Source organism: Mytilus trossulus, chromosome 8 (genome assembly GCF_036588685.1).
Source record: "Mytilus trossulus isolate FHL-02 chromosome 8, PNRI_Mtr1.1.1.hap1, whole genome shotgun sequence".
Classification (NCBI taxonomy): domain Eukaryota; kingdom Metazoa; phylum Mollusca; class Bivalvia; order Mytilida; family Mytilidae; genus Mytilus; species Mytilus trossulus.
This window is the reverse complement of record NC_086380.1, coordinates 28,449,715-28,469,697: the sequence shown is the minus strand read 5'-3', so window position 1 is coordinate 28,469,697 and position 19,983 is coordinate 28,449,715. Positions and strand designations below refer to the sequence as shown.

The 19,983-nt window shown below is 33.1% G+C and overlaps 1 protein-coding gene across 1 annotated transcript; it reads left to right on the top strand.

Moving 5' to 3' along the window:
• Window positions 1-15,252: 15,252 nt before the first annotated feature.
• Window positions 15,253-19,368, top strand: LOC134680769 (protein HGH1 homolog). Its single transcript, XM_063539997.1, has 4 exons — window positions 15,253-15,327; window positions 16,762-17,427; window positions 17,949-18,139; window positions 19,103-19,368. The coding sequence occupies exons 2-4, from the start codon at window positions 16,764-16,766 to the stop codon at window positions 19,361-19,363; spliced, it is 1,116 nt and encodes a 371-aa protein (XP_063396067.1). The 5' UTR covers window positions 15,253-15,327; window positions 16,762-16,763; the 3' UTR covers window positions 19,364-19,368.
• The last annotated feature ends 615 nt before the right edge of the window (window positions 19,369-19,983 follow it).

Sequence of the window (19,983 nt, the reverse complement as noted above, 5' to 3'; positions counted from 1 at the left end):
TTATTATTTCACTATATCACTTTCATTAATGATCGAACAAAAAAAATTCTTACTTTATTTTTTTATATATCTCTTAGCTAGTGTCCCTTTAAAAGTTTGGATATTTTTTTTACATGTTATAAATCTAATAATGAATTTGACAGCTAGTGCCTCTTTAAACAATAAAACTTATCATTGATGACAACAGATATAGATTCAATAGTTTAACTCGAGGTCCCACAATAAAGTGCACAGGTGAATAAAATAAAAAAAAAGAAATGATAAAATTCGTGTTTTCATGATCCTCGCTAAAAAAAATGTAAAAGCGTAGACCGTAAACTCACTATCAATGTATACTTCGGTCAAAGCTTTTACACGTGCACCCAAAAGAAGTTACAAAAAGAAGCATTCAATTCATAAATATTTCTTTATCTTTTGTAATAAATTGATTCTATTTGTATTGTTCATACTGCATGTAGCTTTACTATTAAAAGTTCTTTTGGTAAGCCACACTTCATGCAATTAAACTCTATTTAAAAACAAAGCTTTAACATTGAACCCTTAATGTACAGGTGTCATTATGATTAAAATTGAAAATGGAAATAGGGAATATGTCAAAGAGACAACGCTACCAAATAGTAGAAAACAGTAGAAAGCCACCAATGGGCCTTCAACGCAGCGATAAAATCCCGCACCGAAAGCAGGCTTCAATTGGACCCTAAATAATGTGTACTAGTACAGTGAAAATGGACGTTATACAAAACTCAAAAAATATATAAATGAACTCAAATTTAAAACATACATGGCTAACAAAGTCCATAGGCTCCTCACTTGGGACAGGCGCAAATATTTGGCTGGGTTCAACACCCCCTCCCCGTATACCTCTATCCAATGCAGAACAAAGAATCAAACAATAATACAGACAGGTATATGAAACTTATATGAAACAAAATATTATAGATCTTGTTAAAATTGCAGAATCATGGGATGTTCAGTGGTTGGTTGTTTTATTTTAGCCGTTGTGGGATTAGTTTTACTGTGTAATCAAGAAGGTACATATAATTAAATAATAAATCAGTCACTGCATGAAGCTTTACTATTAACACATTTTGTTTTTATTTTCTTGTGGGGTTTTGTCATCACTGTGCGTCCATCGTCCGTCCGTTTGTTTTCTGTTTAAAAATGTGTACGTTGTATATGTTGTATAGAAAGACACTATATCTATAAATAAGCCTTTATGTCTGAAATCTTCCATCGACTATTTAATGACATCATTTCCTGTTTATCATAATTTTCATAATTTCTTTTAACATTTTTTTGTCAATTATCTTGAATACTAAAGAATTATACATAAACACAAATCATTAACATAAATATGACTCGAACGATAAAACCTACAAAAAAACCGTTAAAATGACCAAATGCAATTACTATTAGGCTAATCCCTATTGTTTTTCCTTCTAAAGAGTTTTCTTTTTTTTTTTTATTAATAAGTGGCAATATTCAAGAAGCAGGTGAGCGACGCAAGCTAGTTATAGAGCCTCTCGCTATGTTAATCTGAAGTTTAGGAAAACTATTTCATCATTAAAAAACACATGAAAAAAGCATTATAGTAAAAGGATAAAATCATGCGACTCCACACTCAATAGACCACTTTCGAGTTCATCCGTCACCGGCAAAAACTCGTCAATTATGCACGCCTTTATGACGTCATTTACCAGATAGAGGACTCGCCTGTATCCCTGCACTATTTACGTTCATCAAGCGTCTTAGTGATCGTCTTTGTGCAGGATAAACTAGAAATAATTGTTGCTCTGTAGGTACTTACTGACAATTCCCTAATGACAGCAGTGTTGATTGTCAATTTTGAGAATTCATTTTGCCGAATAATTCGTACAATATAGAATTATAGTTTTCCAACCACTCGCTCAACATTGGAAGGAAGTGACGACGCCCCTAAACGCACAAATGACGGTGATAAAGGCGCGTATAATTGACGAGTTTTTTCCGGTGACGGATGAACTCGAAAGTGGTCTATTATAGAGATATTTACTTAATTTACAACCCCTCTTAATTTGCAAATCTGTAAAATTTATGAACATGTTCAACTGATGCACATGTTTGAAAGGTTGCTTCGAACGTAGAAAGAGGCCGGGCTTCCTCCACAATAAAAACTGACCGCCATCAAATATATCAAAAGTGGCCTAATAACTAGTTGTTAGGGAAAACAACATAAAAGTACACTCGATATACAAAACTGTATGAGTAACAACCTGCCAAGAGACAATTCAGATGCCGTTTATAATTTCAAGAATTCCTGTCATTCTACCAGGTAATGAGTATAGGTTAAGAGAGAAAAATTGCCAAGCGATCAATACAATTCAAAATCTACAATTTGAAGTTGTGATGCATTTTGTTTAAATATCTTCTTTTTTTATTTTAGGTCCTTTATCATGTTTTCTCAATTGTACTTGGAATTGTTATCTTGACAGTGCTGGCTATAAACAAGGACCGCACATGTGTAAAATGGCATATGCTATTGCAGCAGCAAGACGAACTGAATGGTCTGGAACAGAAAACTTCGTCCGATTGATTGATGTTGTAGATATGTGTTCATATTTATGTCCCCTGCCTGGTGAAAATAACCCGAAATAGAATTCAATTTGTATTTTTTTTAAACATGATGATATAAAATATGTATTGTTCTTATAGGTTAAATGCACTGTTTAAAATTGTAACTTTGTATATTATACTTATACCCTTTTTGTACACTAATTATATGGTGGAAATAACTGACATATTGTTAAAGTTAAAAAGAAAAAAAAAGAAAAAGATATGCAGTCAACAATACTTTAGAAAAAGTAAAAACACAAAAATACTGAACTCCGAGGAAAATTCAAAAAAGGAAAATCCAAAATCAAATAACATCCTGTCACTGATAGAGACGTGTTGTACTCAATTTCTTAGCAATCACAATTAAAAGATATATCATGTCGCTTCAAGATGGATATCATCTTTTTAAAATTTCAATGCATAATTTAGATACAATTTAAAATTTTACATTAATCGAAAACAATGAACATGAGCCATGTAGAATATATTAAGTGTAATGATTAATTAAAATTGAAGTAGTTGTGTTAAAATAACAAAACAAATTGCTCTATAGCATCTTTGGCAACTAAAGCTGTGTACTTCTTAGGGAGCAACCATTTAACTTCAAAACGGGGGATATGTTTTTTATGAGTCCACTAGTTTAAAGATATTTATTCATAGTGGATTGGGAAACAAGTTATGCAACTGGTATTAATCCCTTTCCACTTTGTGGGTGCGAGAGCTGCCTTGTATTGGCATTAGCCTGATATGTTTCAAAATATACAAGGGTGTCTTTTAAATGCAAGAGATATCGCTCTCTCTTAACACGGACCAGACATTTATCGTCCACTCCCGATAGACTATCACCGTTTCCTCAATACCATATTTATATATATATATATACTCGCAAATGGTCAAGAGAGAGTCGAAAATTCAGTCCCTGCATTTTCATCCCGGAACGGGAATCGGACCAGGAATCTTTATGTAAGTAGTCCGATGCACTAACCACCCTCCACGGCTCTCTGAGTCGACTCGAAGCTATATCAATCAAATACATTTTATTTAAATTAAATACTATAAGATATGGTGATACCCCCTTTTAAGCTAAATGGTCGTTCTCTTTATTATAAAGGCAACAGTAGTATACCGCTGTTCAAAACTCATAAATCCATGGACAAAAAACAAAATCGGGGCAACAAATCAAAACCGAGGAACCGCATCAAATATAAGAGGAGAACAACGACACAACACCGAAACGCAACACACACAGAAACGGACCAAGCGCATATAATAATGTAATAATCGAGAAAAAGACGATGTCAAGATTGTGGTAACGACATTTTAACCACGCTGAAGTACGTCCATTATTCATTTTTCATTATTTGAAAATCAATAATGAATAATGAAAATAGTTCACTATTCACTATTCAATGTTAAAAACCTCCTGATAATGGCAGGACATGTTGTATTTTATTTATTGTAATATATTTCAATTTATTATACAGTATTCATAACTGAGCATTAAATGATATTGTCACATAATACGGCATTTTTTCCTTTGAAGCTTTTACGTGATAATCTGCTTTATAGATCGGTTTCTGAAAAACATGGTTTAATATAAAGATTGATTTGATATGTTATTCCATTAAAATCATGACGTACTTTGTGCTTGCAACTTCATGTAGATAGGCGGAGCTTAGACTATGGTTTAATCAGATTATTTTTTATGTTAAACCATGATTTAAACTCCACCTCTTCGTTACGACTCCATGTGACTGACAGTTTATATAAGTGATTATACTGCACTCGTTCTATTTGAGTAGTCAAAATGCGTTGACCGTATATTTCTGTGTTATATACAGTCACTGACCTGATATCACTTTTCCTCATGAATATTTAAATAGAAATTTTCGAAATTATATTTAATTATTCATACGACCTCTTCAATCTGTTCTTGTTTCCAATGTAAACAACGATGCGTTTAACGATTCAAACTTGTTTGTTTTACAATTTTGGGAAAAACATATTTCACTTATTAATATTTTTTGTTTGCAACCTATAAATAATTATGTTTTATGTTTATTGTTGATATTTTAGTCTGTAAACAAACGAATTCGTTCACCATTGATTGCGGTTTTCAACAGGTAATGATGTACATTTCATCGTGTTGTATATTTATCCGCCTGTGTGACATGAGGCCTTTTCAAAGGGGGATTTTCCCCAATATTTAAATCAAATAAAAAAAAATTAACACACTAAACAACAATTGAAAATGTGTTTTTTGATTGCAGTATAAAGACAATAATAGTGCATTGACTTGACATATTAACGATATAAAGATTCGGCCCGAAACAGGGAAAATGCTCGGCATAGCCTCGCATTTCCCCGTTTCTAAGCCTCATTATATCGTTGATATGTCAAGACAATGCACTATTATTGGTATATGCACGAGAACAGGTATTTCTGAATGAACCGGCTGATTTTCAAAAAATTGACTGGATCGATTTTTTCGTACACGTGCTAAGCAGGGGGCTAGAACGACATTCCCACTTTTTATTGGATAAAAAATCACCAGGCCACTTTTGAATGATGTTACAAAACATGCCTTACTCATAAACATATTTAAACGAACTCATCCTGCGGATTTGTCGTTTAAATATGTTAACTCGTAAATAGCTTGGTATATATAATACTTAAAATTCCCCTAAACGCTTTACAACATATCCATTCACATATATAAGAATAGCATTAACAATGAAATATGAAAGCATATGTTTCTGTATGTCTCTGTAATCACAAGTGAAAGATAAATAATGTCGCTTCAGATGCCATCGTTCTAAATATTTTTTTGAATTTTCAATACTCAAAAACCGATGTATATATGAGCCGTGTGCAATATACGTGCAATGATTAATTCTATCGGAGTAGGTCTGTTTAAATAACAAAACAAATTGCGCTACCCAATCATTGGTAAAACTGTGCGCTTGTTAATGAGTATCCATTTAACTTTAAAAAAAGAGGATACTTTGTTTGGAAATCGACTCGAAGCTATATCAATCAAATAAATTTTATCAAAATTTAATACTATAATGTATGGGGACACCCCCCCCCCCCCTTTTGACATCAAATGGTCATTCCCTTTATTAATAATCTATTTGGCTGTAACTTATGCAAGTTTTAAAGATTCAAAAGTATTGGTAAAAGTTTTAAATTGATCTACAGGAGTAGATATAGACATGTTCAATTGCCCTATCCCTGAAATATACACATTTGGTGAGAGTCACGTCACTTAAATCTGTCAAATTTAAAAACGTAATTTGATTTAACTTTTTCAATAAAATTCACTTTAACACGTGATCATCGATTCATAGTAACTGTGGTATGTTGGGAGAAAGTTGGCCTAGTTTAAAGAAGCCAGTACCGGCGCATTACGTATGCGTGCATTACCATTACATTTGCGTGCAAAAATTATTACGTTCGCGCGCAGCATTTGCATACAATTGCGCGTATTTTTTTGACAGGTAAATTCAGGTAAAATACAGGTAATAATACTTATTTATTTATAATTTGTTCAGTTATTTACAAGTATAAGTATTCATGCCGTTAGTCTTAGACCCCTGCTCACCAACAATGAGGTAGAAGTCGGCTTTCGAGCAAGATTAAAAATTTTGCCCATAAACCCTCATTTTTTCTTCTTTTTTTTTTTTAGATCTTTGACCTGTATAATTTTTAGCCATCTGTAAAAGTCTTATAAAATCATTGTTATTTTTTAATAGTTTTTGATCACTTAAACTTGTCAGACTTTTTTTTCTTTCAGATTTCTTTATTTCTTATAAAACCAAATTAATGGTACAAAGAAATATATTTTTACATATAATAACATACAGATTTTGCGTATGACAAGTTTGCACAAAACTTGCAACAAGTATGAAAGATTGGTGATCACCCTGGAGAACATACTTTTATATTGATAATTCTAATTAATTTACACAAATATTTCAGTGCAAGTGCCTAATTTCATAACATTTACACGGCTTACATATATAGTAAGGTTTAAGAAAAGCTCTTCTACTTTCTGTTAGAGCTGAACAGTTTAGAATATAGTGATATTCATCACCTATCTCTTGAGAGTTACAAAGTACACAGTACCTTTCCTGTCTAATAATTCTATTCCATATACCGGTTTCTATTGGCAACCGAAGATTTCCAGTTCTAAACCTACATAACGTTATTTTATCTTTATAAGGTAATAAGTCTAAATATTCTTCAAATTCATAGTTTTCTTTCATAGTTTTTACATAATGCGTATGTAGAATTTTCCATTTGTAATAAAGCTATGAAAAATCAAGAGAGAACATTTTCCCGCCAAAATTTCAATGGCTAATATCTCCAAAACATGCACATTGACATACATACTTTTTTGGCTCTTTTGGTTCCTTTAATAATTCTCTATCAATATATACATGATATACTAGTGTAAAAAGTTATCAAAAGTACCAGGATTATAATTTTATACGCCAGACGCGCGTTTCGTCTACACAAGACTCATCAGTGACGCTCAGATCAAAATATTTAAAAAGCCGAATAAATACAAAGTTGAAGAGCATTGAGGACCCAAAATGATTGTTATTTTGAAACTGTGTAGCGAACCTCCATAAGCTAAACTGTACTACGGAGTTTATAATGATCACTTTATAAATGGTTTAAGAATTTAATATGAATAAAACATAATTCGAATTTTCAAAATCAAAATCAATAATTGATTGGATGATTCAATTGAAGACGGAACCACGCATCTTTCCAACAGGATGTCTTAATGTAATTGATAATCATATTTATTATGCAAATATTTTTTTTTTAGTAATTTACAACTTTTGATGTAATTCTTATTTATATTTTTACCTGAGTTTACCTGTAAAAGGAATGCGCGCAAATGTAATCAAAAGCTGCGCGCAATCGTAAAACATTTTAATCCCTAAATGCGCGCAAATGTAGTGCGCCCGCCTGTACACATTTATCACACATTGACGTGTTTTAATTCTGAATGTGTATGTGATACTTTCCGCTGACATTTATGAAAAAAAAAACATTTTGTTTTATTGGAAGTTAGGGGGCTTGGATTCATTATTCAACAATGACTTTAGAATCCCTTTTTTGTTCTACATAGAATTTAAGAGATGTGGTATGTGTTTGAACGAATGGGACTTCTATCTACCACACTTTAAATATCGTGGATGAAATCAATTGATACATGTCACCTGTGACCTTTAACAATATGCAAATGTTCACCATATAGTCATACAAATAAATGTTAAACAATTTATACGAGAAAACCAACGTGCTAACATGTAGTAAATCTGTGACATAGATGAACTAACGACAAATATTGGAGTACAGGCTCCTGACTTAGGACAGGCTGTATAAATGTAATAAAAGGTATAATAGTGCAGCCTTGAACAATGAGAAAAACCCATATTGATAATCGACTTAAAAAAGCCCCGACATACAAAATTTGAAACATTAAAATCAAGACGTTTAACTTTCTAATTTAAACGAAATAATTTACCAAAAATAAATCTGACAGACAGGACCCAACGTCAACCACTCGCACTAACAAGCCTCTGACTTGCAACAGGAAGGGAAAATAAAGAATATCGAAGAGGTTAAACATGTTTTGCTTGTGAGCACGCAATCCCACTTAAGTTATATCTATGTAATCCTTACCCTTAATGGTGTCTGTAAACCACACCCTAATGATGTCTGTAACCCAACCCGAATGGTGTCTGTAACCCTAACCCTAGGGATGTCTATAATCCTAACCCTAATGATGTCTGTAACCCTAACCCTAATGATGTCTGTAACCCTAACCCTAATGATGTATGTAACCCTAACTCTAATGATGTCTGTAACCCTAACCCTAGGGATGTCTATAATCCTAACCCTAATGATGTCTGTAACCCTAACCCTAATGATGTCTGTAACCCTAACCCTAATGATGTATGTAACCCTAACTCTAATGATGTCTGTAACCCTAACTCTAATGATGTCTGTAACCCTAACCCTAATGATGTATGTAACCCTAACTCTAATGATGTCTGTAACCCGTACTCTAATGATCTCTGTAACCCTAACCCTAATGATGTCTGTAACCCTAACTCTAATGATGTCTGTAACCCTAACCCTAATGATGTATGTAACCCTAACTCTAATGATGTATGTAACCCGTACTCTAATGATCTCTGTAACCCTAACCCTAATGATGTATGTAACCCTAACCCTAATGATGTCTGTAACCCTAACCCTAATGATGTATGTAACCCTAACTCTAATGATGTCTGTAACCCTAACTCTAATGATGTATGTAACCCTAACTCTAATGATGTCTGTAACCCTAACCCTAATGATGTATGTAACACTAACTCTAATGATGTCTGTAACCCGTACTCTAATGATCTCTGTAACCCTAACCCTAATGATGTATGTAACCCTAACCCTAATGATGTCTATAATCCTAACCCTAATGATCTCTGTAACCCTAACCCTAATGATGTATATAACCCTAACCCTTATGATGTATGTAGCCCTAACCCTGATGATGTCTATAATCCTAACCCTGATGATGTCTATAATCCTAACCCTAATGATGTATAGAACGGAAACAAATTACGAACTTAATATAGGCAATACAAACAAAGTGTGAAAACCGAACAATATGTCCGTTTGACCATTTTCAAAACTGAGCGACGTACAATGGCTCTGTTTCGCTCCGGTTCACTTCCACTTGCGTGTGAGACGGGAAGATACTCCAGGCCGCCTACACCCATTGAAGACCGAATATGTGTGCTTTGTGAAACCAACAGCATAGAAACAGAAAAAAACATTTTCTAATGGAATGCTCATTATATGACGATCTTCGATACAATTTGTTTAATGAATGCTCAAAACTTATTGAAACTTTCAAGATTTTAATACAAACAGAAAATTTATTGAAATTATGAATTGTACCAATATCCAGTATTATTTTTGCAAATGTTTACATAAATTTTATTTACGTAGAAAACTATTTTTACAGTAATATTTTTCATTAATCATTTTTTAATGCATTTATTTATAAGATTTTTACCCAATTTTATAGTATTTCATATTTCATAGTTAATACATATCTTTTTTTAAACTAAGAATTATTTATATGTTAAGCTACTTGTTCCATTTAGATAAAACTTTTATGTGATTACTTACAAGTTTAAATAGTATATTTTTGTATATATTTTGGTTTTAAGGATCAGTGTCTCATAAGTCATTTTTTGGCTGGATATTGATTGTTGTTTGTATGTATATGAATATTGTGTGAATGCCTTGTTTCAATCAATATGTGACACTATAATAAACAATTTTATTCTTTATTCTTCTATTCTATATAACCTAACCCTAATGAAAAAAAAAGTAAAATCACAAAAATACTGAACTCAGAGGAAAATCAATTTGGAAAGTCCATAATCACATGGCAAAATCAAAAATTAAAACGCATCAAAAACGAATGGACAAGAACTGTCATATTCCTGACTTGGTACAGGCATTTTCAAATGTAGAAAATGGTGGATTAAACCTGGTTCTATAGCGCTAACCCTCTCACTTTAATAACAGTCTCATCAAATTCCGTTACATTTACATGATGCGTTAAATAAACAGTGATGTATATAACCCTAACCCTAATGATGTATGTAACACAAACCCTCATGCTGTCTGTAAACCTAACCCTAATGCTGTCTGTAACCCTAACCCTAATGATGCATGTAAAACTAACCCTATTTCTGTTTTTAACCCTAACACTAATGATGTCTGTAACCCTAACCCTAATAATGTCTGTAACTCTTACCCTAATAATGACTGTAACCCTTACCCTAAAGATGTATGTAACCCTTACCCTAATGATGTATATAACCCTAACCCTAATGATGTCTGTAACCCTAACCCTAATGATGTCTGTAACCCTAACACTAATGCTGTCTGTAACCCTAACCCTAATAATGTCTGTAACCCTTACCCTAAAGATGTATGTAACCCTAACCCTAATGATGTATATAACCCTAACCCTAATGATGTATATAACCCTAACCCTAATGATGTCTGTAACCCTAACCCTAATGATGTATGTAACCCTAAAACTAAAGCTGTCTGTAAACCTAACCCTAATAATGTCTGTAACCCTAATTCAATGTAGTCTGCAACCATTACCCTAATACTGTCCGTAACCCTAACCTAAATGATGTCTATAACCCTAACCCTTGTGTTGGCTGTAACTCTAAACTAAATGATGTTTGTAACCCGAAACCTTATGATGTATGTAAGATTTAAGTATAAAGATGCAAGAGGTGCAGCAAATTTGTTTAATAAGCAAGATTATCTGTTTTCATATTGAAATATTTTCTGAACATAAAACATATCTTGGATTTGCGTGGGAAATTTCGGGAAAGATTTCCTAGTATGTTTTTAATGTATTGCCATTTATTATTTCAACAGCCGGTTAAATTTTTGTTTTAAATTATGAGAAAGCATTAGAGAAAAGTAATCAAATGCACACATAATTGCAATTAAACTTTTGGTTTTCTTATAGCAAAAATGCAACTGGCAACCTTCATAGACAGTTACATGGTTAGGTTTAATATGGGACATGTGTGTTGGTAAGATTTATGCGTCACCTGAACGATTAGATAAACTGAGAAACTTTTTAAACACTTTCTCGAGAAAATATCTTTAGGAAACTGTTTATTTAAAGCGAGGCTAGTGGCTTCATTATTAGGTCAGATAATTTCTATGCAAGCAGCTATGGGTAGTGTGGTTAGATTGAGAACTAAGAGTCTTTATGAAAGCATAATGCAAAAAGCTTGTAGGGATTCACCAGTTTTCATTAAAGAAATGGCATTTGATGAAGTCGTTTTCTGGAAGAAAAACGTAGACTACGGTAGAGTTCCTCAATGGTAAGGAACTGTTAGACGAGAAAGTCTGCACCAGTGTGGTGTACACCGATTCCTCTGGTACAGGCTTCGGTGGGTATATAGATTATGAAGAAAGCGAAGGAGCAGGTTAATGGAAATCTGATGAGCAAGTAAAAAGTTCGACTTGGCGTGAACTGGAGGCAGTTTATAATGCTTATGTTGAAATTGACCTATTTGAAGGGTCAAAAAGTTTTATGGAGAACTGACACCCAGAATGTTGTACACATATTATATAAAGGTAGTGTCAAGTTAAGATCTACAAAATATCGCAATAAATATTGCAGACATATGTACCAGGAAAGAAATCCAGTTAAGCCCACAATGGATACCCAGAACAGGTAATGTAAAAGCTGATTTACTAGTATTCAGTAAAACATTAATTGTGATGACTGGGAAATCAAAGAATACATTTTCAACCACTTTGATAAAAAGTGGAGTAGATTTTCAAATGACAGATTCGCGACAGATTACAATAAAAAAATATACGTTTTAATTCAAAACATTGGTGCACAGGTACCGAAGGTATTGATGCGTTTAGTTATGCATGGGCAGGAGAGACCAATTGGATTGCTTTTATTGTTTAATTTATTTTTACAGACCAGGGATTCAAGTAGGACAAACAATAGAAGACGAAATTTTAGCAGCTGGCGTGACGTCAAATAACTTTTTTCAACTTTAGCCGATCGAATGGTACATTTTCTATTACATTCTAGAAGTGACAATTTTAATACAACTAAATTATATCATGATGCTTTTCGGAGATTCGAGAAATTCATCATTTCTGAAGGCGGAGTGGCAATTCCATCAGAACCTATTCACGTGTCATTGTATTCAACCAAACTTTTAGACAGTGGTTCTTCGCACAGTTTTTTACAAACTGCTTTTTATGCAATTAAGTTTGCGTATAATATAAACAATTTAGATGATCCGACAGATAATAATTTCGCCAAATATTTGTTAGAATCCTCAAAAAGACAAGACCATAGTCCAAAAGTTAAGAAATATATTATTGACTAAGCTGATGACGTATTGCATAATGTGCATTCATTACAAACCGAAAACAATTTTTTTCTTTCAATTTTAGCATAACATAATTATAGTGGCAGCTGAGGTTGAAACAAACAATTCTTTTTTCTCAGGGTCCAAAACAAATTATTTTTTTCACCAAATTCTGGAAACAAACTCCCCCCCCCCCAAAAAAAAAACATAGCCCCCCCCCCCCCCCCCCCGAAAATCAAAGGTGTCTTCTCGATTGTCCCACTTTTTGAAATTACAGGTAAAAAGGTAGTGAATTTTTGTGGGACAATCGGGAAGATGTTTGTGGGACAATTGGGAAGTTTAATGTGGGACAATCGGGAATTGTTTTGATTGTGTTTAATCTTTTTTACAGTGTGAAGTAGGTAATTACAGGTAACTAATAATTTTTCGGTAATTTAACTTGTAAAATATGGGAAAAAAAGAAGATAAAATATTTTATTTTGCACATATTAATATGAAATAGCAGTACACATAGAATATAATGTAAAGTAATAAAATATAATACATCAAGCACTACTCACTTCTTCATTAATGTATGATAATGGGTTTCAATCAAGCATTTCAGAACACAATTGATAGTATAAAGCACACATAATGTAGAAGGTTCAACAATAAAGCATACACAATACATAAGTATACCATTAAAGCTTAATCATACATAGCACAAAATATCATTAAACAAACCTAGTCCAAATGTAACAAATAGGAGGCAGTGTCTGCAAACTGAAATACAATTAGTAATATCCCCATTCTGTAGTTGATCTTTCAGTTGTTGAAGGCGCTGGATGAGTTGGGTATATTTCCTTCTTTTTGTAGGTCTTACTCCACCGGTATGGTACTGGATAAGAGTTATCTCGTTAAATGCCGGTTCTTCTTTGAAGTAGTTTAGTAGTGTAAAGATATTTGGGTGTGGCACCTGGATCATTTTCTTCAAGCCGCTGTGCCAACCTTCTAGGTGGTTTGTTGTTCTTGGTCCTTCTGTTTGGTAGTGATTCCACAGCTGTCTGTTTGCTACAACCCAGTAAGTAATGACGTAATCTGTAAAAGAGTAGTATTTGCAGTTGAGTCTGAGTTTTCTAACCCTTCTAGTGCATGAAACCACTACTTCTACTTCTGCTGTTGGTACGAGTGGGAGAACTGCTGCCCTGCGTATCAGTTGGTGGATGTCTGGTTTCCCTTTGTAGTTTGTGAAGAGACCTGTTGATTGCACTTTACGCCAAATACATTGTGTAAAGTGGAAAAAAAACAGCCTTTGATAGTATTTCCCGGAAAAGATGATCTGGCAGAATTCTGTACAGCAGATTCGTAATCTATGAAGAAAGTAGTTGGGTTCAGTTGAATCTGCAAGAATTCTTCAGTAGTGAGAAGAATCTGGTATAGATGCTCTTTTTTTATTGTGTGCATTATTTAAATACTTATTTAGAATTTTAACAAAAAAATATTAAATTTATTTATACTCTTTCTTTCTTTTTTTTGAAAAGGTATGCATTATATTGATATTTATGTAGAATATTAACAAAACAAAAATTGTTAATGTTGTTATTTGTATATGTTTAATAAAAATAAAATTTTAGATATGTTTTTAGATACGACATGTTATATTATTTAATGAATAGTGCATTAATTTCATAATTTAAAAAAAATCATTTCTTATACTTAACAAAATGGATATAATCCAAAAATAATACTAAATAAAAGTTAATAATTAATTCTTGTTATTTTAACAAAATAAACACAAATTAAGTCATCTGTTTATTTAAGAACATTTCACATAAAAAAAAATGTGGGACAATCAGAACTTTTCATGTGGGACAATCAGAACTCTAAAATTTTAAAAAGTGGGACAATCGGGAATAAACCATTTGTTTAGGGGCCAGCTGAAGGACGCCTCCGGGTGCGGGAATTTCTCGCTACATTGAAGACCTGTTGGTGACCTTCTGCTTTTATTATTGTTTTTTATATGGTCGGGTTGTTGTCTCTTTGACACATTCCCCATTTTCCTTCTCAATTTTAGATATTGTAGTTTGATATATAAAACAAACCACTAAGTTACACTAGGGCTAGAGAATGTATTGTCAATCGTTGGAAAGAAGTTTGTTAAAATCTGAATATTGGTTTGCATTCACTGAGAGGTAGTGAGGCTATGATAGCAGCGAATTCTATGTAAGCGACAGGTGTTGGAAACGTCATGTTCGTTAACAAGCGACTCGGCCAAACAAGGATATGTCGCTGATTCATAAGATCATAGATGAGAAGTGACCAAACATTTAGGTGTTTGTTTTTTTCAGGAGAAAATGTTTTTTCTAGTTTTTGTTCCAAACTATTCTGCGTCCGTTCTTTGTGGATTCATATAGTTCGCGTACGTACAGCAAATTAAATATATATTGGTTGGGTTATTTTTATTGTTTAATATAGTTTCAAATTGAAGTATTACAGTATAGTTCAATTTGTATGGGCTTTTTTTCTAGACAAATTTTTTTTTTCGTCTGTGGCGAAAAACAATCTCTTCTTTTTCGCATAAAGTCGAAACATTTTTTTTTTCAATTTTAGCATTACATATAGTGGCAGCTGAGGGTGAAACAAACAAGTCTAATCTACATTGTAAAGCATTTCAGTTTACGGATTTTCTTTTATATTCCGGAAACGATTACTCTTTTATAATGTACTCATCACTTCCTGTTTTAAGGAAAACGTGATTTTCAAGGCAACATATTTCAACCAAGTGAGTTTCTTGATAAGCGAATGTTAAAGATTGTTGATAGTATAAAATCATTGACCAGTATGATATTCAAACGTATGTAGAGCCACACAAAACTACCACAACCCTTACACGTACCTACCTCGCTAGCCAGGGGTACGTCTTGAAACTCGACTTCTCTCCACAGCCACAGGGGTTTGTTAAGTGGGTCAGACGAGGTTGGGCTATACAGGATAGCGATCGCCATTGACAGTAAAACCTCGTCTGACTCACTAAACAAGCCCCTGTGTCCTCTCCAAGATGAAGTTGAAAGGTGTGATGGTCTCAATACAGAAACATGAGAAATAAAAATGTCAAAACCGTTGCATAGAAAGTAATTATAAAACAGCTGCACCACTAGTTCAAATGATTATGAAGTCTGGCAAGGTATCAGGTCAGTTCGCCCATAGAGTCTGTTCGCTCTTTTTGTGAAAATAAGGATGTATCAGGCAATTTATTATAAAAATAATACAAATACCGACCTACCTACCCTATTTATTTAATGTACATGATGTACAGTTGTATGTAACCTTAAACAGACATTCATTTTTTTTGGCCTAAGTGGTTCTCAAGTATAAACGGTGATATGTTGACACTGGACAGACAGACATGACAGATGTAGACTCTGTTGTCATCTTTTTAGTGTCCCCTCTTCAGTGATTTTGCTAGCGCTTGTCACTTTGATAATTTAAGAAACAGTATCCACATTGACGAAAGTATTTCAAATCAATTTCATCACTTAAATTTTGAAAGTGTAAAAAAAAATTTGCATTTAAATACCATATAAATCTACCTGTCCTTATGTTTTTGACAAGTTTATGACCCCCAGGTAATTAACATGATCAATACAAGTTGTATTTACAACTTATCCGCTTATTGCCATAGGATGGGTCAGTAATCCGGTAATTATTAACATGGATTAAGCTGGATTAATAAACCTCATAATTCGACCATCATAATTATTTTCTACCGGAAAATCAGTCGGTCTGCATTTCAACATCTACGTGTATAGTCTTGTCATTTGATCGAAATTGTTTCCCCCCAGCTGGTCGCATTTGAATTTCAATATTTCTCAAACGATCTCAAAAGAAGTTCATTTGTCTTAGAATCGTCATTCGAAATGTTCATCGAAATGTTCAAACAATTTACATTTTAAATATAGAACTTTATTCAAACGTTAAATGTTTTCACGAGTCAATCAGGTGCTTCCTACATGTACATGTACTTCAAAATTTAAAATGGAGGAAGACACCTGAGCCACCTTTAAAGTGCATTTGAAAATGATAAAAAAAAGTATTTAATGTTTTAAGGTATACTGGAATGATAATTTATGATTCATTTAACATGTTTAACATATTTAAGGTTATATACATGTATGGTGTTCACTTTTGTGACTTCAGCTTATGATATTTCTTTCAGATATGACAGAACACAGTAAAGAAGACCTGGAGAAAGAGTTCTCCCCCTTTCTGAATCCAGCAGCTAGAGGGGATGTCAAAAATATTGCAATAGACTATGTTTTGGGAATGACTGGAAAGGAAGATGGAAAACAAATGATTGCAAGCAGTCAGAAATTTTTAGATGGAGTTATCTCCCTTTGTGAAGATTCAGATGAGGGCGTTCATAATAAAGCATTTAAAGCTTTGACAAATATTGCAACAGACTCCAAATTAAGTTTACAGATTGTTAAAAACAACAAGTTTTCAGAATTTATTGTGAACTGTTTCAAAAAATTCTTAGACCCAAGTTTCAGACAGGCTGATAGTGTGTGCAAATTTGTTTCAAACTTGTCAAGGCCAGAAGAGTGTGCAGGCTGTATAGCCACAATCATTCTACAAAGCAAAGATGTCAGTTTATCAAAGATTGTAAATGCCATGTGTAATGTGGAATATAATCTTAAGTCAAATTTGCATTTCCTAGCACCATTGCTGGGTAATTTGTCACAGGTGCCACAAGTTAGAACAGAACTTATGACAGAAAGAGAATATGTCATTCAGCGATGTTTACCATTCTTAACTTACCAGGAATCTGCGATCAGAAGAGGAGGAATAGCAAGTCTTATTAAAAACTGTTTGTTTGATACAGGTTGGTAGATATACATTTGTAGTTATAATTAGCCTGGCAATATGATATATACAGTTAAAGTGGGGAGATATGCAGATACATGTAAGATCTAAATTTAGATAAAAAGTGACAATAACAATGAATAAAAACAAAAGGGAATGCATACAAATAAGGTTGGGAGGGAAATAACTCGTCCTCAAAAATATTTCTATTTAAGATTTTGCTGCTGGTTGCAACATTTACAATCTAAGTTTTAAAAGATTCTAAAAAAGCATAAAAATCATTACATTTTGAATTGTTTTTGAGGCAATTTTTCATGAACATAAGAAATACATGTAGCATTATTCATTCAATTACTGACCACTTTGACAACAAACATACCATTGTTCATTATTGTTTCAGCTGGACTCATTCCATGAAACAACAAGCACAGAGTAATAAACTTGACAGGTCAGATTGAATGATGCTCATAATTTTATGGTTCAATGGAAAATTCACTAAATTGACTGATAACCAATGTTATTTTATTTTATTTTCTACAGGTTACCACGACTGGTTGCTAGGAGACAAGGTTGATTTACTTCCTCGATTGTTGTTGCCCTTGGCTGGTGGGGAGGAGTTTGATGACGATGATATGGAGCGACTGCCAGCAGACCTTCAGTATTTACCTCCAGACAAACAGAGAGAGTCGGATCCAGACATAAGGAAAATCATCGTAGAATGTTTATTTCAGGTTGGTCAATGTCAAAAGTTATGTACTCTATCTGAGTCGAATTTTGTCATTTTCTATGTTTTTGAAATCTAACTATATATTCATTATTATATTGGGATATGAATTTTTCCTGAATTTTGTGGTCAAAGGTGAACAAGCTATTTAGGTGTTCAACAAAATACAAATCTAATATAGGTCAATGTTGTGTGCAGACTTTAGCAAAACCAAAAATTTCCACGAACATACAATTTTCCCTCAACTCCTGAAAATTGGTACCCTTGAAAAATTAATGAAACCACAGAATTTTGAGCTGACAATTACTAAAAGCTGTGCTCCTGCAACGAAACCAGAAGGTTTATACAGGAAGCACTATGCATACAAAGTGATAAAAACAGATTCAAGAGGCCAATACCACCATTTACATTTGATAAATTTTTCAGGTTTTGACGATTTATTGCAACAATAAAACCTTGTAAATACAACATTAAGAAATTATTGAGATGTTTTTATTATTTGGATGATAGGACTAGATTATTATTAAAATAAGAACTCACATTCTGATATTCGAAACATATTTTTATTTGTACGCAGATTAAACCGCATTAGGTACTGATATATTTTCATTTCTGTTCTACGTACTGACATACATGTAGATCTGATCACAATATTATAAAAAATGTACACAATAATTTCAGAATTTACAGTATCATCTGTTGAGTTTAGCTGTGAAATTTTTACTGCAGGCAGAAGTACAATGGAAAAAAGAAGATGTGGTATGATTGCCAATGAGACAACTATCCACTATCCACAAAAGACCAAAATGACACAAACATTAACAATTATAGGTCACCGTACTGCCTTCAACAATAAGCAAAGCCCATACCGCATATAGTCAGCTATAAAAGTCCCAGATAAGTTAAGTTTTATGTGAAGTGTAATTCTAAAAACACACATTTTTCTCAAACTGTTTAATTTATTTTTCAGCTTTGTGCAACAAAAAAAGCAAGACAATTTGTCAAAGAAAAGAACACATATGTTATAATTAGAGAGTATCATCAGTGGGAACCAGAACGTATGAACAATCCGGCAATAATGAACTTAATAGATGTTTTAATAGGAGACGAACCAGCTCCTCAACATGAGAACTTGAGGGAAGTGGAAGTTCCAGAAGATTTAAAAAAGAAATTTACAGAAGATGATGAAGAAGAAATACTTCAAATTAAAAATGAAATAAATTCGCAATAAATTTTTTAATTGTTATGTTTTTCAATTAAGAACCAATTATGCCATGTTTGCTGCAGCAGGAATTATGGCCCTTTTTAATTTGAAATTTGTTATTCTATTCTTAAAATTGAGAATGGAAATGGAGAATGTGCCAAAGAGACAACAACCCGACCAAAGAAAAAAAACAACGGCAGAAGGTCACCAATAGGTCTTCAATGTAGCAAGAAATTCCAGCACCCGGAGGCGTTCTTCAGCTGGCCCCTAAACAAATATATACTAGTTCAGTGATAATGAATGCCATACTAATTCTCAAATTGTACACAAGAAACTAAAACTAAAATAATACAAGACTAACAAAGGCCATTTTGCATTTTGTTGAAGCAATTCCTACGTGGTTCATAAGATTTTGATGTAACTTTGCATTGTAAGCTTTAAACATCATAAACATGATGATGCACATAATTATATTAAATCTCCCAATCTAATTCTGATGACAAATCCAGGAGTCTTGGTTCTTTACACTTACAAAAATTTTGATTCTTACCAGTAATGTAGGCAGTATGTGCTTTGTGAGGGTAATTCTTCATTGATAAACTTTGTATATTGGAAAATATGTGTATATGAAGAATCTGATGCAAATA